The 26,341-nt window shown below is 45.6% G+C and overlaps 1 protein-coding gene across 1 annotated transcript in view; it reads right to left on the bottom strand.

The window, feature by feature from the left end:
* Positions 1-3,082: 3,082 nt before the first annotated feature.
* The window catches only part of LOC147448818 (ubiquitin-conjugating enzyme E2 5-like), a 59,787-nt gene continuing 36,528 nt past the window's right edge, over positions 3,083-26,341 (bottom strand). The window contains exons 3-6 of the mRNA XM_086521281.1: positions 5,302-5,416; positions 5,112-5,164; positions 4,900-5,028; positions 3,083-3,395 (exon numbers count right to left, since the gene is read on the bottom strand). Of these exons, the coding sequence (XP_086377407.1) occupies positions 3,268-3,395; positions 4,900-5,028; positions 5,112-5,164; positions 5,302-5,416 (425 nt within the window). The 3' untranslated portion in view covers positions 3,083-3,267. The remainder of the gene's footprint in view (positions 3,396-4,899; positions 5,029-5,111; positions 5,165-5,301; positions 5,417-26,341) is intronic.

Raw genomic sequence — 26,341 nt, 5'->3', positions numbered from 1 at the left:
TTTCGTGATGATGGTAATGGTGCAATTAGCCAGTTCAAGTGTTTTGGCACAAAGTAATGGCTTGTGTTTTGTGCTTTACTGTCACAAAGTGATAACCTGGCATGCCCAACATGAAAGAAATGGCCGAGAGGCCAGGAGAAATTGAACCCAGAAGAACAGGAGTTTTGAACCCTGAAGGATTAGGCAAGAGGCCTAAAGGGGATTAGGAATAAAAAAACATAACCCCTATTGACTTGAAGAATTTATGGAGCACCAGCTGAAGGGCCTGAAACCTGAAAATCAAAAGCCTGATCTTTGAGGCTGATTTTTGTAAATTGCAATGGCTGCTGCATGGCACAGGTGTACAAATTTCCGCGAATTGCAATGCTCGTCCTTATGAGCTTTTGGTTAAAGTGCTTTCGGATCTTATGCTTTTGGGGCTCTGCTTTTAGGCATCCCTAGTAAGTGTATAAGTGTCGAGAGGGCCACTCTTCCGCAGAGCATTTAAACACAGATTCTTGGAGAGAGTTATACTTTGCAAAGAGCAATAATAAGTTCCCAATGGGCCACTCTTTCATAGAGCATTTGGACGCAGAGTCTCAGAGAGATCCTCGAGAGTTGTTCATTGAAAGAGCAATAATGAAATACCACAAGGGACACCAATCTTTGGGGCCATTACATTGTGGCTTGGACTCCTCTAGGCCCTGTTGACTCCTCTCTCTCTCTCTCTCTCTCTCTCTCTCTCTCTCTCTCATAGTTCAGTGATTTTTTAGTTTCTGTTCGTGTGTTGCTATTGTTTCTCGCTTGGAGTGTCCAAGCATATAATAGTGGTCTCACACCTCAAAAGGATTCTTCTTGTACATAGGATCCGATCCTTTCTGCAACGCATGGGTTCTCGCAGAGAATTTGACAGAGACGATACCCCTCTCATGTTTGGTCTCAAGGAGATAAAGAAAAGTTAAGTAACCAATGGAGGTTTAGGCAAATTTCCTACGGGGATAGAGCAGAGTACAAACATCAACTGCAAGTTGACACATGTGTGAAGATTGATCAAGTACTCCCGAGACCAAAAAATGTGAATCACCTAAAGAGGTATTGATGAGATTTAGTTGGGATGGCGAGAGCACAGGGAGCCCTCTAGCAATTCAGAGAATGAAACTTCATCCTCTGCAGACAATTCAAATAGTGAAGAAAAGACTAGTAGATCAAGGAGTTCAAAGATGGGGTTAAGCAGCTACCAAGACACACCCATCAACCCTTGAATTCATATAGCAGTTTGACGTCGCCTCCTTGGGAGGTCATTTCTTAGAACGCTCCAAGGTGCGAAGGACGACATCTTATTTGTAAGGAAATGCACAAACATGTTGGTCTACTCTATTGTTGTGTAGAGAAGCACCTAAGAAGTGGGTAAAATTCAAGAGAACTTTCACTTTCGCATGGATAACAGAAGATGTCATCACAACTTGATATCGTCTGAGAATGACTAAGAAAGATACTTTGGTTGACTATTGCCAAAAATTTTGGGATACGTACTCATCAATACCTCGATTCGGAGGGTCACTCTTGAAGGACTAGATTGAGCAATTTTTCTTGGATTGCCAAAAGAGACTAACGGTATTGTCTGCAACAGAAGGCCATCCCTATTCAAAGACTAATGGGACATGCCAAGCAAGATTTCTGTATGCACTCTGGCTCATTAACTTATCCAACGTACAAGCAAATGTCCACCTCAATAGGGGAAGATTCTTCCAATGAAGAAAGAACATGGAAACCAGTTGAAAGTTCATGAAAGCATCCCAAAGAAGGGAATCCAATGAAAGTGCATCCAAGGATTCCGACGACGCAAGGGAATCAAACTAATGGCTCATCAAATCATTACAACGATTGAGGTGCCACTGGACAAGGGAGGCAAGCAAGGCTATCAATAGGTCATTGTGCACAAGAAAAGAACAAAAAGGTAAGGTAGGACCACCGGATAATTAGGTCAAGGATACTTTTTGGCCCTCTATGCGAAGTGGATGGAAGAGCAGATCACAAATCCTCTTTGAAGGGATTTGTACCCTGAAGCTTTTGGAACATTAGCACCGCACATGCCAAAAATTACTAATCAACAAGTTGGATCTCGTACAATGCGGACTACACAAGAGGAGAGCCACTCCACTCCTTTGTCAGAGTTTGCCTAGACCAAATAAAATCACTAATTTCTCTTTGAGATTTTGCAAATAATAATGACGAGCTGACAATATTTTGCTAAGTGACTAAGAAAATATGTGCACTAGATTGGAAATTTCCTTTATAGAACTGAAGACATGTGCTCTTTCATGTGTCCTGTTAGAGACATGTAGAGTCAAATGAAATGTCTACAACAATTTGCCCAATGAATGATTTGAACTTAAGAGCATCTAGACATCAAGTAATTGGCTGAGGTAACTCATGACTAAGGTATAAATCCTTGACTTGTTATTAATATTCATCAGTAAACAATCCCACCCTAATTGGTGATTGAGGTTGAGAGCTTGATATAAACGTGAATAGACTAAACTTAGCCTCAACATGTGTTGCCTCATGGTTAGAAAACTCCAAGTAGAGAAATAAACTTTCCAGTTGGATTTCTTAGGGATCAGCAAGATCTAGATGTGATGACGAAGTGACTCTGAAATGAATGAAATTCTAGTGCATCAAGCTGTACCCTTAAGCAAATTATCCTGGAATAGATATGCTTGTTGTTTTACACTCTGTCGATTCCAACATGAACTTGAAGCCGTTACAACTGCTCAGGCAATCAAGAGCTTAACAGCAAGCCATCATTCCTGCCCAAAAATGATCTTTACCCTCCAGAAAAGAGGAACGTGACGATAATGTGAAGAGCATCAAAGCTTGGTAAACAAACATACCAGCAATGGAAGCTGGTGCATACAGCAACACACACACATAGCCATGATCCAACATTTGCCATGGCCCCGACAGCTAGTTACTAACAGAACAAAGACACATGTTAAAAGATCTGGTAATGAAACTAGAAGAATGAAGGCCATGGTCATCACAGCACTGTACAGACTAAAGACACATGTAAAAAGATCTGGTAACAGAACACAGACACACATGTAAAAAGATCTGGTAATGAAACTAGAAAAGAATGAAGGCCATGGCCATCACAGCACTGTACAGACCCGCAATGTATATACAGTTGGGTACATTTTATAATAGCCCACGGGCCATAAACGATGTTCTGACCTATATTGAAAAAGCCCAAATGAAAAGAAATTACAATCATGTACTTTATCAACATTAAGGGTCTGATGCACCAGCCATCTCTTCATCGCTAGATTCAGATTCTGCATCGCTGAGCTCAGCATCGCTGCTATCTTCAGGTGGGTTGGCAATATCGTCAGGCTTAGCAAATTTTTCACAATGTTCTGAGTAGAAAACACCAGATATGAGCCATCATCTGACATCAACAAATTACAGGACTACAGGAGGGTACACGAAGAGGTAGTCCATACATATCTTTGAAATACTGTATGTTTGAACGACTGATGCATAAGTAAAATGTTTGATAATAGAACATGCGGGTCGCAAGCACAACTGCGGAATACATACTTGGCTGCATCAATAAAAGCATGAGCCATGCAGTCACATTTGCGGAACAAATATAAATCCTCAAAAATCCCAACCACACTAAGAAAGTAAGCCATGGATAGCCAGCCCAGGATGTCTGCAAGCCATACAACGTGCATTAAGGTGGGAAACCGAGGCAATTAAAGGAGCCCCTCATGCTATCCGACAAGTGTGAGCTGCCAAGACCTGCTAAAATACTGCCTTTGTGAAGATGCCTACAATGTGTGTCCACAATGCGACGATACTCCACAGGAGGTGTGAATCCACTCCCATACTAGTGATACTGCACTACATGTATTTCGTCCAACCGTGAAACAAGGATTCCTGCCAATGTCTATGCAGCTCTGATTGTCACCCAAAAGAATAGCAAGTAGTTTTGAGGACAGCCCAACTTTACCTAAGCCAAATAACCACAGAAGCAGCAAACCAAGCCGCCTGATACTCCGCTCACTGCTCCATGGAATGGGTCCCCAGCGACCAAGGAAATAAGACCTTAAGTTGTATACTCCAATGTACTGCAAGCAATGGCTATGCAATCTGCAATGGCTGAAATGACTGTAAAAGAATACCTATTCCAATGTACTGCAGATGTTGAATATAGAGTTCAAGATAGTTTAGCAAATGCCAGGGCAAGTAGGTCCACCATTCTCAGCATAGCAGTACTAGTCCCGATCAACTAGAGGAGAAGAGTCTCTCTACAGTATAGAGAAGTACCGAAAGTTCACATCCGATCATACAAAATATGTCAGGAACCTTAGAGAGAAAAAACCCACCGGAACCCAAAATCGAATACCTAAAATCTTGGCCTATGAGACTGCATGATAGGCCAAATACAACAATCCAAAAGCCATGGAAGATATGATCATGGTCAAATGCTTGCCAACTCATTCCACTCTCTGTGTTGCATATCTCAATTAGATTAGATCCAGTGGCAAAAATGGATACTCCTGCTTGCAATTTATGCCTTCGTACACAATTCACATATTTTGGTTTCTAGAGGGCCATCCAGTCTTCAAATCAATTCATCATGCCATGATTCAAACCTAGAGCTATGAAGGGCACATTGGCAGAACTTATCGGAAATTAAAATGCCACCAGGTGGCTAGTTAAGACCTCACTTGGCAACGAAATGATGCCACATCCAGTTGGCTACTTTGACAAGAGCCCTCAAGGCTTGTAACAGATGACTCCATTCATAATCAATAAACATGCACATCTCATCTCATACACCCACACAAAGAACAGAATCAAACTTAGCTATTGCAGCAGTAAGAAAGGTCCATCATGCAACTACTTACTTACCTCTAACAGTCTGCTCATATTTAGCCTTGTCCCGCATCATTAGTGCAGCTGCTTCACCATTCAAAGGATCAAGTGGATTTGGGTACAGCAGCAGTTGAGGAAGAAAGACTTCAAAAACATTGATAAGCTCTGCATGTGAATCAGGAAAAAAAAGCTTGAGCTAGGTCTTCAAGCTCCTTTCATGTGGATGACTGCTAGACAAAGTACTGTACCAAACATTGGGCTCCATGTTTGATTGATCACGTCCAAGCACACTGACCCAGACCTACAGTTGTGCACATTAACAGGCACACTTAGCCGCTAAGAAACAAAATTGGAACTTTCATCCACAAAAAAGCAACTTTTTCTTGATGAAGATGCTAGAATCTAGCAGACTTAATTTCAAGCAATGAGAACACTCACACTTCATCAACATTTGGGTGAAAGATCTTGTTCACAAAACCAATAGATGGAGATTTGTAAGGGTAAGCTTCAGGTAATTCCACCCTCACCTTCCATATTCCATTCTGGTAAGGACCTGAAATGCATCTCTCTCTCTCTCTCTCTCTCTCTCTCTCTCTCTCTCTCTCTCTCTCTCTCTCTCTGTCTCTGGTGTGTGTGTGTGCAGGTGTGTGAGTGTGGTAATAAAAAGAGGAAAATGGTATAACCTTTCTATCACCCAAGTGTGGTAGATTGATTATGCCATTTCCCTCTTGACTAACAAGTCTTGAGTTCAACTCTCATCGGATAGATCTTTGAGGAAAGTTTCCCACGACGTTAAAAATTATCTTCTTCTTCTTCTTCTTCTTCTTCTTCTTCTTCTCTCTCTCTCTCTCTCTCTCTCTCTCTCTCTCTCTCTCTCTCTCTCTCTCTCGGGTGTGTGAGTGTGGTAATAAAAATAGGAAAATGGTATAACCTTTCTATCACCAAGTGTAGTAGATTGGTTATGCCATTTCCCTCTTGACTAACAAGTCTTGAGTTCAACTCTCATCGGATAAATCTTTGACGTCAGTTTCCCACGACGTTAAAAATTCTCTTCTTCTTCTTCTTCTTCTTCTTGTTCTCTCTCTCTCTCTCTCTCTCTCTCTCTCTCTCTCTCTCTCTCTCTCTCTCTCTCTCTCTCTCTCTGCCGCTGCACCTGCCCCCCGCCCGCGCGCTGACCCTGCACCACCGCCCTCTGCTCCCCAGCAACCCCCCCCCCCCCCCCCCTTCCTCTGCTCGCGAGCTGTCCCTGCACCCCCGCCCCCTGCTCCCGTCCTCTGCTCACCCATGCTGCCCCCTGCACTCCCGCCCTCTGCTCGCGCGCTGCCCCCGCACTCGCCCCCTGCGCGTGTCTCTCTCTCTCTCTCTCTCTCTCTCTCTCTCTCTCTCTCTCTCTCTCTCTCTCTCTCTCTCTCTCTCTCTCTCTCTGGAAAAATTAGGGCTGTATATTACTGAGTACAAAATTAGGGCTGTATATTACTGAGTACAATATAATCCCCAGCGGATGCCAAAATAGCCTATCACGTGGGGTGTACAAGCTGAATGTAAGGGTGAGAACCACTATAGTGACAACTCGACTAGAACAATCTCATGGTGGTCTGTGTGATGAGTGGAGGAGAAACCACCGAGGGGGGGCATAATGCCATGTAATCTGGCCACCTGTAAGTGTGAAGAAGAGTGGAGATCGGGCCCAACGTCGAAGGAAGGCAAATCGACGAGCCTCGGCTGCTCAAGATGTACCTGAGGAAGAATCCCACTGCCAAATCAGGGTGTGAATGATGTCCAGCCAAATGGCAGTGAGGGTATCCCGAAGGAGCTGTGGAGCCGCACTGAGAATGTGAAGACAACGAGCTCTCCAAACATTCCATAGTGTAGTGATGACTGAAAAAACTTCATCACGTGTCTGAGGATCCCCCTGCCAAGCAATCTGTGGTAACATAGCCAAAGTCCCTCGCCGATAACCAGTCGAGGTAAGCATAAGAGCTGTATCTGTGTCTGAGCCCTCTCTCTCTCTCTCTCTCTCTCTCTCTCTCTCTCTCTCTCTCTCTCTCTCTCTCTCTCTCTCTCTCTCTCTCTATATATATATATATATATCACGTATGTCTATCACAATGCCTCTCTCTCTCTCTCTCTATCGCGCTGTTAATTTTCTTAATGCACTAACCTTTCAACCCCCCATTTTTTTTTTTTAAGTCTATCATTTGTTAAATTTAAGTCTATCGTACTGCCTCTCTCTCTCTCTCTCTCTCTCTCTCTCTCTCTCTCTCTCTCTCTCTCTCTCTCTCTCTCTCTCTCTCTCTCCACGCGCTGTCCCCCCCCCCCCCCCCCCCCCCCCCCCCCCCCCTCTCCCGCCCCCCCTTGCGGACCGACGGCGATCAAGCATGAGGAAGATGAACGATAAAGCCGACCCCCTAGAGGATGCCATTCCAAAATGCAAAGAGGAAATGACGGAGATCATTACCAAGATCAACCGCAATCTCTGGGGTACAATAAACATGCTCGAAGGACGCTTGCTGATCCAAGAGAGCAAGATAAGCACGCTGGAAGACCGAGTGACGACCCAAGAGGAAGAGATCGCGTCACTCAAGAAAGATCTCGCCGAAGCACGATCAAGAAACACACTGGAAGAGGGCAAACTGCAACCCTCAGTAATCGAAGAAATTAACACGATCAAGGAGCAAGTACGGGCCATCAAAGAGGGAGAAGAGCAGCACAAAGAAATGATGACTTCTTGGGTGGATGTTCTTACCAAAACTCAACAGAAGGCAGACGAAGCCGAGAAATGGATCAAGGTGGCCAAGAAAGGGAAAGGCAAGGAGATAACGCCCACGTCCACACCCAACAACATCATTAATCAGATACTAGAGGAGGAGCACAAGAGAAGGGTGCGCGCTTTACATGTGAGAATTTGCGGTCTTAAAGACAAAGACAATGTGGACGAAGAAGTAAAAGAACTCACAGCCTTGATGGGGATTCATGAGCCGACGCACACAAGGGCATGGAGAGTGGGCAACATAAAGAAAAATGGAAGCAGTGGAGAAACCTCAAAAGAAAGCGCACTCATCCTCCGTTTTCCCTCCATGGAAGCGAAGAAGTCCTTCTTGAAGAAAAGACCAACTCTTAAAGAGACTGGCGTCTTTCTCGGGGATGATCTCACCCTCTCGCAGATCGCTCATATGCAGGAAGTAATGTCGGAGATTAGAACGGCAAGGGGGAAAGGCAAGATCGCTTTTTACCGAGACGGAAAAGTGGTAATACTACAGCGACACTCCACATGACGGTGCGAGACTTATGGGACCACACTCAAAGTAGCTGCTTGGAACTGCAATGGATCTATGCGTCTTGATGTGGGAGCTTTTGAGGATAGCTTTACTGGAAGAGACATCATCTTTTACTCTGAGACACACCAGGCCCCTGGGCAATCCATGCCTCACATCAGTGGATACAGGTGGGAGACAGCCTACAGACAGGAGACACACTCAGAGCACAGAGGGCAAGGCTCGGGGGGAGTGGCAGTGTTATTTAGAGAGGATCTGCAGCCACTGATACACACAGCCCGCAGGGACGAGCAGGCTAGGTACATGTGGGTGAGACTGAAAGCGAAGACAGGCAGATACCTCTATCTAGCTATTTGCTACTTTCCCCTGAGTACATCAGTTTATGCATCACCCAGAGGACAATCCCCTTTCTCTATTCTGGATGATGCAATATGGGAGTTCTCTAGGGATGGTGACATTATCATCCTAGGGGCCTTCAATGCTAGGACTGCACATCACCAGGCAATGTTTTATGATACTTCAGAGGAGATGCTAAGAGAGCTAGATGTTGCAGAGACGGGCCTTTCCAGACTATCACACGATGTGGAATATACTGAGTATGGGCGACACCTGATAGACATGGGCACTGCACATGGATTGGCCATCTTGAACGGCCTACAGAGATTTCCTGTTGCGGGAGGTTTTACATGCTTCCCACACAGACATACTGTGGACTATGTCATGGCAAAACCGAATCTCATCTCTAGTATCCATGATCTCACAGTTGGGACTACTACCTAGACCGGTCCGGGTGGCAGTGGATCATGCTTTGGTGTCAATGACCATATCCTTCCAGTTCAGTGTAGCACACAGGCCACGAGTAGCAACCCCCACTCGCTACAAATTCACACGGGAGACGGATTCTATATACATGGACGGATCTACAGACGCCTATGCACTGAGGACCCGGGGCAACCTCTGGAGGAGCTAACTACTATACTGACACAGACATTACATGAGGCAGCAGCAGAAGCATACCCACACACCAAGCCTGAGCAGAGCCGCCGATCAAGGAGCATGCCTCAGAACAGCTGATACGATGAGGAGTGCCGCCAGACTTCAGAGGGAGGTGCTGTTGGGAGACGTCACTCACAGACAGTCACAAATTGACTTCCAACGCCTGGTGCGGCGGAAGAAGAGGGCTTTTTTGGCTCGACTCGAGCAGGATCTATATCAGCTATTCTTGAGTCAGGACTCACGTGAGGCGTGGCGGCTCTTTCATGAGCAGTCCCCCCCCCCCCCCCCCTGCTATTTCCTCCACAAAGACCTGGGGTCAGTACGCATCATCTTTGTACACAGTACCTGGACAGCCACCCCTCCCCAACCCCCTCGATCCATGCCCACACGCATGTGTCTTTTTCACCGCTGAGATGGTGAAGAAAGCTATTGACATGATGAAGACTGGGAGAGCATATGATCATGATGGCCAAGTCGCTGAGCATTTCATGCATGCCAAAGACCTACTAGAAGAGCTTCTAGCAGTTATGTTTAACCGTGCCATGTGTGAGGGCCTACCGGACACTTGGAGCCTATCTACGATCGTACCTATCTTCAAATCAGGAGACCCCATGGAGCCTGGGAATTATCGCACTATTATGATTGGGCACACACTGGCACGGTTGTATGCATCCATTCTTGAGCAACAGCTGAGTAGATGGGCAGAAAGGGAGGGAATACGTGCAACTGGGCAGGCAGGATTCAGGAGAGGCTTCTCTACTCTTGACCATATCCTGACACTCAGGGCCATCATTGAGGAAGGCAGATCTCATGGGAGACGGATCTATTGTAGCTTTGTGGACTTCCGCAAAGCTTTCGACACAGTACCCAAAGCTAGACTGATGCGTAGATTACAGGAAATGGGAGTACCCACAGAACTCATTTGGGGGACCATGGCATTGTACAGATCAGTAGTAGGGCATGTACGCACCCCGGAGGGACTTTCTACACCGCTTCACTCCACTATTGGGGTGAAGCAGGGCTGCCCGCTCTCACCTACTCTTTTCGGTATGTATGTGGATGAGGTTTCTGACTACATTGACAGCGATGGGGATAAAGGTGCTAAGTTGGCAGGGACATGGATTCCACTTTTGTTATATGCTGATGACATAGTGTTGATCTCCGAATCCCCAGAGGGAATGCAACGTCAATTGGATGCTTTGCATACGTTTGCCCACGAAAGTGGTTTATCTGTCAACCTGGATAAAACCAAGGTTATGGTGTTCAATACCACCCCACAGTGGATCAGGAGGTCAGCACCTACATTCACATACGGCCACGAGACTGTGGAGTACACAGACGCTTACACTTACCTTGGAGTGGTTTTTAGCGGACCTGCATTCTCACTCAGAAGAGCAGCTGAGACCAGACTTACTAGAGCCCACGCAGCATGTTAGGGAATAAAGGTCCAAGTGCCTTGTACTTACTAACTTATAAGTTAAAAGACTTATAAGTGAGGGGGCACAAGTGTGAATGGCCCCCTAGTCACTTACTCATATACTCAAAGGTCAAGCCCAAATCGGGACCATCGTGACTTCTCCCAGATTTTGACAAGCGTTCTCTCTCTCTCTCACGTTCTTCCCTGCGTGTGCTTCTTCAGCACTTCTCTCCTCTTCTCCTTCACTCTCATTGCATAGGACAGCAAGTGGGCTCTCTCTCCTGCTCCCCCACACATGGTATCAGAGCTTTAGGGTTTCCAAGAGAGCCATCTTCGCAACACAGATCAGAATTTTGTTCTTGCTCGCTGCGGGAAGGATATTCAACCGTTTTCGATCAACTCTGTCGCGAAGGGCCTCTCACCGTGTAGAATCGACCTCCGGTGACAGTTTCCCCAAAATTAGGGTTTCAAAAACTGGCGAACAGCAGCCTATTTCTGCTGAAATTGACCAATTTCGGGGTCAATTTGATGCAATTTCATTAGGGCAAGTCTCACAGGTCAATCTTACAGGTGTTTCCACCAACGAGGTTCTGAAAATTCAGCAAAACAGGTGTTTACAGGTCTGTTTTTTGCCCCAAAACAGGGAATTTCAGCAAGCAAATGATGTATACACCTTGTGGAAACCTTTGGTAAGGGTTTGGCAGTGAATGTACGCCGTTTTGGGCTGATTTTGCGTGAAATTTGCTCGCTGTTTTTCTGTAACAGCAAGCTGTTTTTTGCCCGATTGGGCACATTTGGGCGTGTTTAGGTCGGCAAAACAGGGTTTCAGTGTTTGCAATCACTCAGAATGGCTTCTAGCAGTGAAAGTGGCAATTTGTTGCACATTCGCAAGCTTGAAGGTGCCCATAACTTTGCTATATGGAAGAAGCAATGTTATAATGTGATGTTGCAGAAGAAACAGGCAAAACCTATTAAGTTACAGGGTGTGAAACCGGTTGATATGGAGGTTGAAGAATGGGAAGAAGTGGACGAGTTGGCTCGCTCCACGATCATGCTTTCGGTGTCTGACAATTTACTCTTCAATGTAGAGAATGAGCAGACAGCATGGGGCATGTAGAAGCGTTTAGACGAGTTGTATGGACAGCAGAGTGCTGCCAGTAAAGTGTATTGGCTTAAGAAGCTTATGGATCTCCGCATGAAGGAGGGCACGCACATGTCAGTGCACCTCAATGAATTCAATTCTATTTTCAGCCAACTGACAGAGCTGAAATTCACGATTGATGAGGAGTTCAAAGCTACTTTTCTGCTATGCACATTGCCCGAGAGTTGGGATGTATTCCGGACAGCTCTTAGTAACTCAAGTGCGTCACTTAAGTATGCAGATGTAGAGAGTTCTCTCTTGATGGAAGAGATGAACAGGAAGAACACCACAGGTGGGTCTTCTAATGCATTGCACTTGAGAGGCAGGTCTCAACAGAGGGAGAAATCTGACAGTAAGGACAGGGCACGCAGCAAATCTCGTAGGAAAGATGTTGTGTGTCATCATTGTGGAAAGAAAGGGCATTATAAACGGGAATGCTATGAGTGGAAGAAAGAGAAGAACAAGGGTGCTGAAACTGATGCAAAGGACAAGGGAAATGCCAAGAAGAGCACTGTGTTTATTGAGGAAATCAATGTTGCTAGTATTGGTGACAGTGACAGCAGCACTGATGTACTCAATGCCTCTTCTGTGGATGCACATACCCTTGCTATGGGTTCTGATGTGGACATGCATACTTGGATTCTTGATTCAGGTGCCTCCTTTCATGTAACACCTCATAGGGATTGGTTTACACAGTACTCAGGTGAGGTGCAGGGCACTGTTTATTTGGGAGATAACTATGCATGTGACATTGCAGGTATTGGCAGTGTCCAGTTTTCTTTTGCTGATGGTATGACTTTTGTTTTGCACAAAGTGCGCCATGTGCCACAACTCAAGAAGAGTTTGATTAGTACAGGGCAGCTAGATGATGCAGGCTATCACACCACTTTTGGTGATAGCAAGTGGAAAATTTGTAAAGGGGCCCGGATTGTAGCCAAGGGTTGTAAATCGGACACTTTGTATCCTTTGCATGTATCTAGTGTGCGTGACCATGTTGTCGCCGTAACCGAGCAGCCAAGTGTTTCTTTGTGGCATGGCCGGTTGGGACACATGAGTAAAAGAGGAATGGAAACTCTGTCTCGTTGTGGTTATTTGCCGTGTTTGAGGTATGCTGATTTTTCTCATTGTGAGCACTGTATTTATGGTAAGCACAGTCAAACACCGCACAAAAGGTCTCTTTCTTTGAAGTCTGACAGGTTAGACTTAGTGCATTCCGATGTATGTGAAATGCCACAGTTGTCCTTAGGGGGAAAGAAATATTTTGTCTCGTTTATCGATGATGCTACACGTAAGGTGTGGGTGTATCCAATACGTGCTAAAAGCGATGTTTTGGATACTTTCAAGAAGTTTCTTGCGTTTGTTGAGAATCAAACTGACAAGAAGCTTAGGTCTTTGCGCTCAGACAATGGGGGGGAGTATGTATCAAAAGCATTTATTGACTTTTGTGCTACTAAAGGTATTAAAAGAGAGCTCACGGCTCCTTTTAATCCCTCTCAGAATGGAGTTGCAGAGAGATTGAACCGGACTATCCAAGAGAAAGTTCGGAGTATGCTGTCACATGCTGCATTACCTCATGGTTTTTGGGCAGAAGCTGTGCAAACAGCTATTCACTTGATTAATCGCTCACCTAGCAAGGCTTTGGGTGGAAAGGTGCCTGAGGAGGTGTGGTCTGGCAAGCCACCCTCATATGCACATTTAAGAGTGTTTGGTTGTGAGGCCTATGTTCACATCCGGAGTGAACTGCGCACCAAACTAGAACCAAAGTCTCATAAATGCATTTTCCTAGGATATGGTGAGGATGGTGAAATGGGGTATAGATTATGGGATCCCGCATTACGGAAAATCATACGCAGCAATGATGTCATCTTCAATGAGAATTGCATGCACAAACAGCCCACAAAGGTCGAGGAAGTGCGCCGGGTTGTTTTTCGTGAAGATGTTACATATGGACAGCCAAGAAGGCCCAATGTTCAGCAGCCTTTACATGCTGAAAATGGTGCTGAAAATCAGCCATTAGCTGCTGAAAATCAGCCCCAACAAGTTGCCATTGATGCACCACAGGTAGGTGAACAGGTTGATGCTCCTAGACTGCCCGTTGTTGCGATGCAACCGGCTGAACAGCCTGCTGTTTTTGATGGTTTACAGGCTGAAAATCCACCTGTTATGGATCATTGGGTGCGTAGGTCTACTCGGGTGACAAGGCCCCCCGATAGATATGAACCGTCTTTGGACTATGTCATGCTTACTGATTGTGGTGAGCCGTCTTGCTATAAAGAGGCTATGCAACGGGAAGACAGTAAGAAATGGTTCAAAGCAATGGTTTCGGAAATGCAATCTTTGGAGAAAAACCATACATGGGACTTGGTTGATTTGCCTAAAGGGCATAAGGCTCTGCCATGTAAATGGGTTTACAAGACCAAGGTCACATCTGATGCTTCTTCTAAGTACAAGGCACGTTTGGTTGCTAAAGGGTACAAGCAAAAGCATGGTGTGGATTTTGATGAGATTTTTTCTCCTGTTGTAAAGCTTGCCACATTACGTCTTGTTTTAGGCCTGGTTGCTTCTGAAGATATGGAGTTAAAGCAAATGGATGTCAAAACAGCGTTTTTGCATGGCGATTTGCTTGAGATGATCTATATGATGCAGCCAGAAGTGTTTGTGTCAAAGGGGCAAGAGAAGAAAGTATGTAGACTCTTGAAGAGCTTGTATGGTTTGAAACAGTCTCCCCGTGCATGGTATCACAAGTTTGATACATTCATGAGGTCTCAAGGATACAAAAGAAGTAATTCTGATCACTGTTTGTATATCAAAACGGCAAGTGATGGATCTCTTCTATTGCTGATTTTGTATGTTGATGACATGCTTATTGCCGGTAAAAATGTCACGGAGTTGGATGCATTACAGCAAAGCTTAAAGAATCGCTTTGACATGAAGGATCTTGGTGATGCTAATCATATTTTGGGCATGCGTATCTCTCGAGATAGACCCAACAGGCGTCTGTATCTATCTCAACGAGATTATGTTAATAAGGTGCTACATCGTTTTCATATGGATGGGGGAAAGGCACTTGGTACTCCGCTGCCTCCATATGTAAAACTGACTGCACATGACTGCCCAAACACAGATGATATGCGGGCTGAAATGGCCAAGATTCCTTATGCATCAGCCGTTGGCAGTTTGATGTATGCTATGGTTGCTACACGTCCGGACATTGCATTTGCGGTGGGAGTAGTAAGCAGGTACATGAGCAATCCTGGCAAAAAGCATTGGGAAGCAGTGAAGTGTATCTTGAGATACTTGAAAGGCACTAAAGACTTGTGCATTTGTTTTGGGAAGAGTGAGACATCTGTGCATGGCTTTACAGATGCAGATTTTGCTGGACATCCAGATTGCAGGAAGTCTACCTCTGGATATGTGTTTACATTCACAGGAGGTGCAGTTTCTTGGATTTCTAGACTGCAAAAATGTGTTGCTTTGTCTACCACTGAGGCTGAGTATGTGGCTGCCACTGAGGCATGCAAAGAAGCTTTGTGGCTCATGCGTTTGGTAGAAGAGCTTGGCATTAAGTCACCGGTTCCTGTGCTACACTGTGATAGTCAGAGTGCTATTATGCTTGCAAGGAATCCTGTTTTTCATGCCAAGACAAAGCACATAGAGGTGAAGTATCATTTTATCAGGAGTGTGCTTGATGACAAGAGCATTACACTTGTCAAGGTGCACACAGATGACAATCCTGCAGATCTTTTGACCAAGAGTCTTCCAGCAGAGCGGTTTGCATATTGCCGTCAGATGATGGGTGTTGGATGAGTAAGTGCATGATCAGCTGTTGTATCATAGTTAGCTGATTCTTTGATCTCCCAAGGTACATTGCCTTTAGGTGGGAGGTTGTTAGGGAATAAAGGCCTAAGTGCCTTGTACTTACTAACTTATAAGTTAAAAGACTTATAAGTGAGGGGGCCCAAGTGTGAATGGCCCCCTAGTCACTTACTCATATACTCAAAGGTCAAGCCCAAATTGGGACCATCGTGACTTCTCCCAGATTTTGACGAGCGTTCTCTCTCTCTCTCACGTTCTTCCCTGCGTGTGCTTCTTCAGCACTTCTCTCCTCTTCTCCTTCACTCTCATTGCATAGGACAGCAAGTGGGCTCTCTCTCCTGCTCCCCCACACAGCATTGGGTAGATTGGAGAGGATGTGTTCGCAGGTTCAGTTCCAAGAGCCCCGGACGAAGCTCTGGCTCTTTGACACCTTGGTGGCTTCAGCATTGCTCTATGGAACCGAGATATGGGGACCTTCACTGGATCACCACGGGAGGCTGGGTCGCACAGACAGATGGGGGAACATGGAGAAACCTCTCGTCTCTATGATCTCGCGGCTCATTAGAGCCAAGGCATCAGTACCACGAGCCATTATCCGAGCAGAGCTAGCGGCCCCCCCACTAGTGGTGGAGGCGCTCACCAGATCAGTCTCCTTCATAAACCGCACATGGGAACTTCCTAGAAACAGATATGCTTGCATAGCACTTGAATCCTCTCGACAGTTAGCCATACAAAGAGATACAACATGCTGGTATGGGGAGATGACATCATGGTTTCAGGCACATGGGTTCAGCATAGACAGGCTGCCACCATTCCATTACTCATTGGATGCACCATCTCTCACTCTTACACAGTCAGAGATCACCAAGCTCATCCGTCAAGACCTGACCCAGCTAGACACCAGGAGGACATGGATACAACCAACACAGGAATTGGGCACGAAGATGGCTTTCTACAAAGACCACCTTCTCCAGCTTACGGAAGATGGTTTTGTGACGAGACCCAGATACATGGATACCCACTTGTCTCATGGGATACGATGTGCTATTGGCCAGTTACGCACATCTTCTCACCAGTTGCGGATTGAGACTGGGAGATACAGCGGAGTACCAGCAGAGGACAGGACATGCCCCTTGTGTAACATGGAACCTGAGACAGAGCTACACTATACATGCCGCTGCCCCGTCTACTACGAGATACGAGGCCACTTCCATTGCTTGTTCAGAGAGGGTTTTGGACCACTCTCAAGAGTCATGAGATACGAAGATCAGAGATGCCTGGGTTTGTTCTTGCTCGAGCTGCGCACACACAGAGATAGCCTGATGAATGGCGAGGCTAGCCAGTCTCAAAGACAGATCACAGACTTCTTCAGAGCGGACACGGGACAACCGCAAAAGCCACTCCCACAGCAGAGCTCCCCCTCGTCTCACACCAGAGGCACACTGATTGACCGAGCGATTGAACTGGGGAAATCCAGGCGCCCGCGACTGCGAAGAACTACACCGCATCGACGGAGGCTACGACAGAAAATTCGGAGCCACGACGCCCAGTCAGACTACTAACTATGGCGGAAATTGATGAGATTCGCCAACGACCGATTCTAGATCTCTTGTGATTCAGCTATCCCAACAAGCCGCCCATTTTTGGCTTAGTTTTATGCTTGGCTCACATCGACCAACTTAGGACCCCATAGTATATATCTTTGTTTTGTACTGTTGTTAGGTTATTTTGTTACTCTGACTTTATATCAGATCCACCACTTTGCAACTTTCCGGTCTCATAGGTCACTATGGCCTTTTGAGACGTTAATATAACATTTCATTTCTCTCTCTCTCTCTCTCTCTCTCTCTCTCTCTCTCTCTCTCTCTCTCTCTCTCTCTCTCTCTCTCTCTCTCTCTCTTTTCTTCTTGGGTGTGTGTGTGTGTGTGTGTGTGTGTGTGAGTTGGTAATAAAAAGAGGAAAATGGTATAACCTTTCTATCACCCGAGTGTGGTAGATTGGTTACGCCATTTCCCTCTTGACTAACAAGTCTCGAGTTCAACTCTCATCGGATAGATCTTTGAGGTCAGTTTCCCACGACGTTAAAAATTCTCCTCTTCTTCTTCTTCTTCTTCTCCTTCTCTCTCTCTCTCTCTCTCTCTCTCTCTCTCTCTCTCTCTCAAAATTGTAAATCCTCTCTCACCCCCCCCCCCCCTTTTGAAAATTACAGATTTGCTTGTCTCCCACAGCCTGGGCAGTAGCCCAAGCTGGTTACACCACGTCAGCATCAGTACGATTTGCGGTGCCATCCTGCGATTCCGCTGCTTGGCGGCATAGTTACCAGGAACAGAAGATCGAATCGGGGAACGGGGAACGACAACTGGCATGAAATGCCATTCCCTGGTACACATACTCACGTTTGAAACACGGAACGGGGATTCAGAACGGGAACCTAGAATGGGAACGGGGAACTCCCTCTAACCATGCTTGGCGGGTCCGTACGTCATCATTTTGTGACAATAGCAGTTTTGGTGGATATCCTCTCCTGTAAATAGCTACCAGGGCACTTTTTACCCTCATTAGAAGGGGTTTTCCCCCCTAGCGTGTTTTTGTATTTTCATTTGTTTTATGGTTGGCTAATGGCCCTTGTAATTGCCTATGGGCCTCTTTTGTATCCCCTCGAAGGGAGGTCAAGTAATAGATTATAGAATGTCAGCTATGCTTTTTTGAGAGAGAGAAAGGAGGGGGGAAAGGGGTGGGGGGGGGGGGGGGGCTCCAAGGGAGGTCAAGTAATAGAACGTCAGCTATGCTTTTTGAGAGAGAGAGAGAGAGAGAGAGAGAGAGAAGAAATGTTATATTAAACGTCTGCAAAAGGCCAAAATGAGCTATGAGACCAAACTAATACAATCTTGGTGGATCTAATATAGTGTCTGGGTACAAAATAAAAATGAAATAAAGTGAAAAACTAAAATCATCATCCTCATCATCAGGGTGGTCTCGTACGGTCATGTACGTTTTGTCCACGTACGAAGACGTATGGTACTCATCGAACTAGAAAATTTTATGTCGTACAACATGGTTACGTACGTTCAAAAATAAAAACACGCAATCCTTAAACCTAGATTTTACACTTGAGACAATTAGACAATTGATTATCACATTGGACAAGAAGGCAACTTGCTAGTGCCAAGTGCCGACACTCAAGAGTCGAGAATCAAGGCAGTGAGACATAATGGGTATGAACCACGATTCGCATTACATATGTCATAAATCAAAAAAGCTAAGTTGAGATTTGATAATCGAGATGATACAAAAAAGTAGGCCTTTTAAGCCTCAATCGTGCAAAAAGTGGAAGTAGGGGCAATGTGAGAGAGAGAGAGAGAGAGAGAGAGAGAGAGAGAGAGAGAGAGAGAGAGAGAGAGATGAGGCTCAAGGCATGTGGGAGGTGAGGGGGGGGATCCTAGGCTAGGTGGGAGGGATCCTATGCCAAAAGGCAACCCAAAAACCTCCAAAAAAAAAAGCAAAGTCAAAAGTTCTCAAAACTGTCAAACTGACTGTTGACTGGTCAAACGGACTTAAAAATCCACCGGGCGGATTGGCCGCCTTTACCGGATGGGACGCCACTGAACGTCTCGTTCCGTCCGTCGGACGAGAACAACCCTGCTCATCATCATCATCAATGCCCGAGGGTAAAAAGTGCCCTGGCACCACCAAACTGCTATTGCCACAAAATGATGACGTACAGACACGTGAATCGCAGCGAAATCGCAGGATGGAACCGCAGATCAAACTGATGCTGACGTGGTGTAACAAGCTTGGTGTCACGTGCACATCTAACCCTATGTGCATGTGGACAAGCTGTTCCTACTTCTAGGGTTTAGGTAGCCTAGGAAGTGTTCTAGCACCCTTGTGAGCCTGTACGCGGGTCATGCATGTCCAGGCACTTAGAGTAGCTGCATACCCTCTGATTGCACAATCCAAGATCATTAGCATCATGACCCAATCCCCAGCATGAGCATTTTCCACCGCATGAACCCGGTTGCTGACAACATGGGAACCACCTCTTATGAGTCATTTTCATAATAAGTGACTTTATCAATTTTAACCATATTGTGGAGCATAATTCCAACCTGCTCGACCAGCATTATGAACCTATATAAGGAGGCAGGGGGCGCTCAGTAGAAGCACAAGAAGGCAGAGACACGAGGCAAGCACCCAGTAGACCAGCAGCACCTCAAGCATCTCCAGCGTTTTACTCCAGAATCAGCCCAATGTTTTTGCATCAAGAAGACCAGCACTTTCAGCATTGAGGACCAGCGTTTTCAATTTTCATTTTTCAGCCTCACCGTATCGCACCACCCGGTAGCAGAACCTCGCCACAAACCTTTTCGTCGCAGCAGATCATCTAGCATTTCCAGTTTCAGCCTAGATCAGCCAGCGGTTTCCGTTTTCAGTCTCTAGACAGTCAGCGGTTTGCATTCTCAGCCCTTGCAGGCGTGGACAGTAGTAGATCCACAACAGAACACCTAGCGTTTTCAGTTTTCAGCCCTAACGTCGTCGTCGTCGTCGACATCATCGTCGTCGTCGTCGTCGTCGTCGTCATCGCCGTCGTCAAGACTCAAGCACCACAGCATCTAGAAGCATTGTACCGACTTTGTGCAATCTTACCTCTCTAGCAATGGAGAGGGGGGCTCTTGGAGGTGGGTTTGGGACCCCAGCCGGTGTCGTCTCTTCTCTCTCTACAACAGAAGATTCGAGCCATACTCTCTCGACATCCAGAGTGCAGATGAGGATGGATCCTCACCATTTCTTCCATCTTTGTTTCACACACTGTTACATCCAGTTTACCGGGTACCTATTGTATCAGCTGCTACACCCACGTAGTTTTAGATTGTAGTAGTAGTAGTACTATTTTGTTCCACTTCTAGTTCTTTTCTAGTTCTTTTGTACCCAGACATGGTATTAGATTCACTATTTTGTAACTGATTGGTCTCATAGGTCATTTTGGCCTTTTGAAGACGTTAATATAACATTTCATTTCATTTCATTTTCTCTCTCTCTCTCTCTCTCTCTCTCTCTCTCTCTCTCTCTCTCTCTCTCTCTCTCTCTCTCTCTCTCTCTCTCTCTCTCTCTCTCTCTCTCTCTCTCTCTCTCTAGGGATAGTTTACTACGACGTTAAATTCTCTTCTTCTTCTTCTTCTTCTAGCACTCTCTTGCACTCTCACTCACAGTTTGCATTGCACTCTCTTTGTTTTGGTCATTGCACATTATCTCACTAAGTCAGGAAGGCTTCCCTTCCCGTCAGTAAAAGGAATCTTGAGCTCAATACACCATCATTTACTTCCGTTGCACATAACATTGGTATCGAAGCTCTTTGGCAGTGTTCGGTATCATCACTCAAGGAGAATCACAAGAACCACAAGAATTGTTTTTGCTTGTGATCACACATAACCCAAGATCACTTGGGCGTGTCAATCCCTAATCTGTGTTTTTGAATAGTGGCAGGTAACCCAAAAAAAAAGGGCTTGTCCAGCCTCTCCTCGTTCCTCTTTTCCACTCATTGAGAGCGAACCTTACACTTAGCGGCAAGCCAATCGACGTGAGTTTGAAAAAAGCAACCTTGGTGTGAGCGCAAGGCCACTAAGGGATGCACCCGTAAGGAGTTGAGCTTGGGTAAGAGAAAAGCCTTCTTAAACGCAGATTGCAAGCAAGTACTCAAGACCCCAAGAAAACCGAACTCAAGAACCCTAAGTACCCAAGAACTCAGTGCATAGTCATCACCCAAAGCAGGATGGATACTTTGCGTGAAGGTGATGACAGTGGAGTTGGAGAAGACGAAATTTCTATCCAAAGAGGATTGTTCCGCGATCCTTCTGTAACAAACTTGGACACTCCAAGTCGAGAATCTACCACGACAGCGCATATAACCACTTCAAAACAGTTCACAATTCACAATTGATTCAACAATGGCCCGGCGGAGTTCCGTGCCTAGAGATATTGGCCCCAAAGACTGGCGCCCCTTTCGGTATTTCTTTTTGTATTAATCTGTGTTCAAAGTACAGGAGTGCGGACAGGCGCTCACACTCAGACTCTGCGTCCAGATGCTCTGAGTTGTGAGTGGCCTACCCACTTATTTAAAGAGTACAAGGGTTGCTAAAAGCAAAGCCCCAAAAGCTGAAAATCAAAAGCTTTGTGTAATTTTTAAAAGCCTCATAAAGCAAAGGCTCTTTCTCTCTCTTTCTCTTATGCTTAAAATAAAGCAAGAGCTTCTCTCTCTCAAGCTATCTCTAGCGTAGATAACAAGAGTCTCTCTCTCTCTTTGCGTAGGAAAAAACAAAGCCAAAAGCTCCCAAAAAATTTGCCGCAAAAGCTGACCTCCGCAATTTCCGCCACAATTCACGGGCTGCCACGTCACCTTCAGCCCGCCACATGTGTGTGTGTGTGTGTGTGTGTGTGTGTGTGTGTGTGTGTGTACTAGGCAACCACGTCATCAGTTCATGACATACCCCCCTCTTGAAAGCATTGTAATCGTGACATACCCCCCTCTTGAAAGCATTGTAATCGCCCTCGATTACGCCTGCAAAACAGACAGAAGCCATAAACTGCCTTAGCAGACACTGACTGTTAGTACCTACGCACTACGAGCACACATCTAGTCTAGCACATGTACCAATCGACAGTCACATCACACGACATCACAGGACATCACTAGACATCACATGGCATCTTAGAGCATGATTTATTGGCAATGTAGTTAGCAATCGCATCTAGATCCACTCAGGACCTCATAGACGCCCGATTGACTAACCCCTATTGCAACCATGTCTATTCGAGATCATTCAGATCAAAATGCTACAATCATTTTGTCTATCAGTTCCTGCACTTAAAAACAAGTCAAGAACAAATCAGTTTCATATTCTAGAATTCCATTTCATAAAGTCATACAGTAGAATACTCTCAGCTCTCAGTATCCTTGAAGCTCAAAGAGACATCAATGACTCTAGTATTCAAGATTCGAGGCATCTGTTGACAAAGAAGCGGAGTAACTCCCCTCTTGTGCAAACCCACTACACCAGATCTTCAGCCAAGCTGAATTATGGGTTCCATTTGGAATAGACTATGCTAAACCAAAAGCTTCAAGGTAAAGATTCACATTCCGAGGAATATCTGCTAGGTCTTCCTCCTCCATTCGCTTCGCATCCATTGCGAAGTATGTCTTGAATTTAACCCAGAACTGTCAGTTCGCTTTACCTTCTTTCTTTCTTTCTGTGCCAATTTCTGTTCTCGAACGAGTATCTGCTAGTTTTCGTCCAATTCGGGTTGCACCTCTAGCTTCCCATCATCGAGCACATCGCCTTCAAAAGGCTTTAAGAGACTCACATGTAAAACATTCTGAATCCTCCAAGTATTCTGGCAGCTTCAATCCTAAGGAGATAACGTTTATCTTTTCGGAAAACCTAGAAAGGTCCACACTATCTCATGCTAAGCTTTCAAAGAAGCCGCTCCTTTCCCCCCTTTTTTTTTTCCCTTTCTCGAGCGTGCCTTCCCATCATGTAAGAGCACCCAATCCTTCTCCTTCAAATTCAAATCGCGACAATGGCGATCTGCTGCCTTTTTCTGTTTTTCCTGACAATTCTGCAAAGCCTTCCGGACCAAGTCCCTCGTGAACTGGTTGGCTTCAAAGAAAAATCTTATCTTTCGTGCTAAGGAAGGGTGAAACCTTCGTAGCAAATTCAAGAATCTCAAATGGCACCTTCCCCATCAAAGAGTTAAACGTGTTTCTGTAGGCATATTCCACCAAAGGTAAAAACCTTTCCCGAGTAGTCTTCTGATCCAACAAAGAAGACTTCAACAAATCCAGTACCATTGAATTAGCAATCTCTGATTGCCCGTCAGTCTGTGGGTGGAACGATGACGAGAACTGCAACCGCATGCCTATGTTCTCCCAAATAGCCGTCCGAAACAAACTCGTGAAGCTCGGATCCCTGTCGAAGACAATCGTCTCAGGCATGCCATTGCAATCTAAAGACTTGGGCAATAAATAATCGTGCCCACACTATGTTCTCGAGAGATGAAATCCATTGAAATACTTTCCCAGGGGCGGGTGGGTATGGGTAAAAGGTTGTACCAATCCCTGTGCTTTATGCCTGTCAAACTTGACCTTTTGGCATACCAAGCAACTGCGCACAAACTCGTCCACATCCTTCTTGAGTCTCGACCAGAAGAAGTATCTCTCTACCCCTTTCAAGGTGGTAGCAATGCCGCAGTGACCGTAAAAGGCGGACAATGGCATTCGGTTAGAACCTTTTCCCTCAACGGCTGTGTAACGCACAACATGGTTTTCTTCATCAAGTAGCCATCCCGAATGGAATAGTCCGCTACTATCTCCCCTTTCTGTATTCAATTGAATACATTTGCAAAATCTGTTTTGTGGCGTACTGACCGACCATATCCTCGAAGTTCCTATGATGTATCACGGAAATAGCCAAAACCAACGACTTTCGGGACGAAGTATTTGCCACCAATGTCTTCTATCCCTGCACATGGACAATCCGGAAGTAAATTGTGACAAGATGTTTGCCCACCGCATCTGCTTTTACGATAGTTGCTTCCCTGACAAGAAGTAGCATAAACTCCCATCATCTGTGAAAAACCGTAAAATCGGCTCCGAGTAGGTAATCTGGCCACTGAATAAGAGCTTGGATAGCCACCAAAAGCTCTTCCTCACATATCTGTACTGTCAATTCCGGCCTTGAAAACAATCGGCTCTCATAGGCAATGACATTGGCCTTCTTGCATTAAGACCGCATCCAGACTACGACTACAAGTATCACAATATACTTCAAACGACTTCTGCAAATCCGACAAAGTCAAAAAAATGGTCTTGTAGTCAAATTCTGTTTCGATTCCTAAAAGGCAGTCACTTTTGTGGGCCCCACTATAACAGATTTGGACACTCCAAGTCGAGAATCTAACACGATAGCACAAATAACCACTTCAAAACAATTCACAGTTCACAATTGATTCGACAATGGCCCGGCGGAGTTCCGTTGTTGCTAATTCGACTATTTTCTTATTTTTAATGATTGATCTCTTTTTTCGGATATTTTATTGTGTGCACTAAGAACTGTTAAAAAATTGTAGCTATAGGAACTACAATCAAGAATGGACAACTCTGATGTGTCATTTGATGGGTGACGGTAAACATCGCGAAGGAGTTTCCGTAAGTTCGGTGGAAAGGGCCGGGTTACGAGTGCCCCTGATGCGTCACATGATGGGTGACGGGTGCATCAGTAAGGGGGCATCCCGTAGGCTAAGGAGGAAATCCGAACTGAGTAAGAAAATACGCGTAAGAACGCAAGCACAAGAATAAAGATGGGTTCAATGAAGCTTTTTACGAAAAGCAAGAACAATCGCGGGAAGGAAGACGCTTTCCCGCGAGGAATCTATCTTTGCATTGCATTCGTGCATGTGGTTGCATCCAGGGACGCCTGGGAAGTGTTGTTAAATGCATTGGTTTTAACTTATAAGGTTTTATTGAGTTTTTCGCCAGGTTCAGACCAATTTTAAAATATGCCAACCGCCCACTTAATAAGTGGGCAGCCACTTAGAAGATAAAGCAACAAAACCAGCCAGCGAATTCTCTCCCCCTATTTCGGGTAGAACAATGCACAATAAATAAATTTAAAAAAACGGCCGCGATCTCTATGCGAGCAGTTATTCGTGCCGTGGCCAGGGAGCTATAAAAGCACCACATGCCCTCACTCACGGGAGGAACCAGCATCAACAAGAGAAGACTCTGCCGCAAGAGATCGCGAGACTACGAAGCACGGAGGTCGCTTTTCCGAGCAAGGAGCGACAGGTATAAGGTGTTGATACGCATTCAGAATTGTTGCTTTGTGTGGTTTGTTTTGCAGGAATCTCCCGTCTTACGGGAAGGCCCTTAACGGGAAGTACGGCTTCGCGCCTAAGTCCCCTATGAGAAAGTACGGCTTCACGCCTAAGTCCCTTACGGGAAAGTACGGCTTCGCGCCTAAGTCCCTTACCGGAAGGAACGGCCTTGTGCCCAAGCCCTTCACGGGAAAGCACGACCTTTGGGTCTAAGATTACAGAACGGAGGGGTTTCCTCGGGTTCTCGTGCTTGTATAAGAATTCTCCCTGAATAAAAGAATACTCTTAACGGGGGGGGGGGGACCAGCCCATCTTCTGGTCCCCAATACTGTGTCGATCTTCTCCCTTCTCTCATGTTTTCAAGGAATTATAATTTTTCAGATTTTCTAAGTGCTCGAGTACGCTCCCGTTTTGTGATAGTGGTATCAGAGCTCGGACTCCTCTCTTTCTCTACAAAGAAGGATGATTCCGGGAAGAACGGGAAGAACCATGTCAAGCCAAGGGAGAAGCGTTGAAGAGGAGCTTCAACAAGTGCAAGCTCAGCTTGCGGAGTTGCAACAAATTCTACTGTTGCAAGACGTCCAAAAGCTTTTGGGCGGAATGAAGAAAACGAATGGAATTGATGCAGCCAAGCATCCAGACAACACTGTTGGCGTGAGACCACAGGAGGCAAGAGAAGAAGCACGTGCCGAGGTGCACAAAGGATCTTCGAATCGGAATGAATGGCCTACTTCAAGGAAAGGCCAGGAAAAAGTGCTCTCTCTGCTAGACGAGAGCAAGGACATCTCTATCTCATCTCCATCTTACTCTCCTGATTATACTTCTACCTCTCGATCATCTCGTCAGAAGAAGGAAGCAGCTACTACCGCCACTACCATACATCAACCTAAAGATAAGCCTCGATTCAAGAAGCAAGGTCACAAGTCTCAACATCGCATGAGAGTCTTCAAATCAGGCGACAAG

The sequence above is a fragment of the Adiantum capillus-veneris genome, chromosome 10, assembly GCF_014529385.1.
Source record: "Adiantum capillus-veneris isolate H3 chromosome 10, ASM1452938v2, whole genome shotgun sequence".
NCBI lineage: Eukaryota > Viridiplantae > Streptophyta > Polypodiopsida > Polypodiales > Pteridaceae > Adiantum > Adiantum capillus-veneris.
The sequence above is the reverse complement of the archived record's forward strand: the minus strand, read 5'-3'. Positions and strand labels throughout refer to the sequence as shown.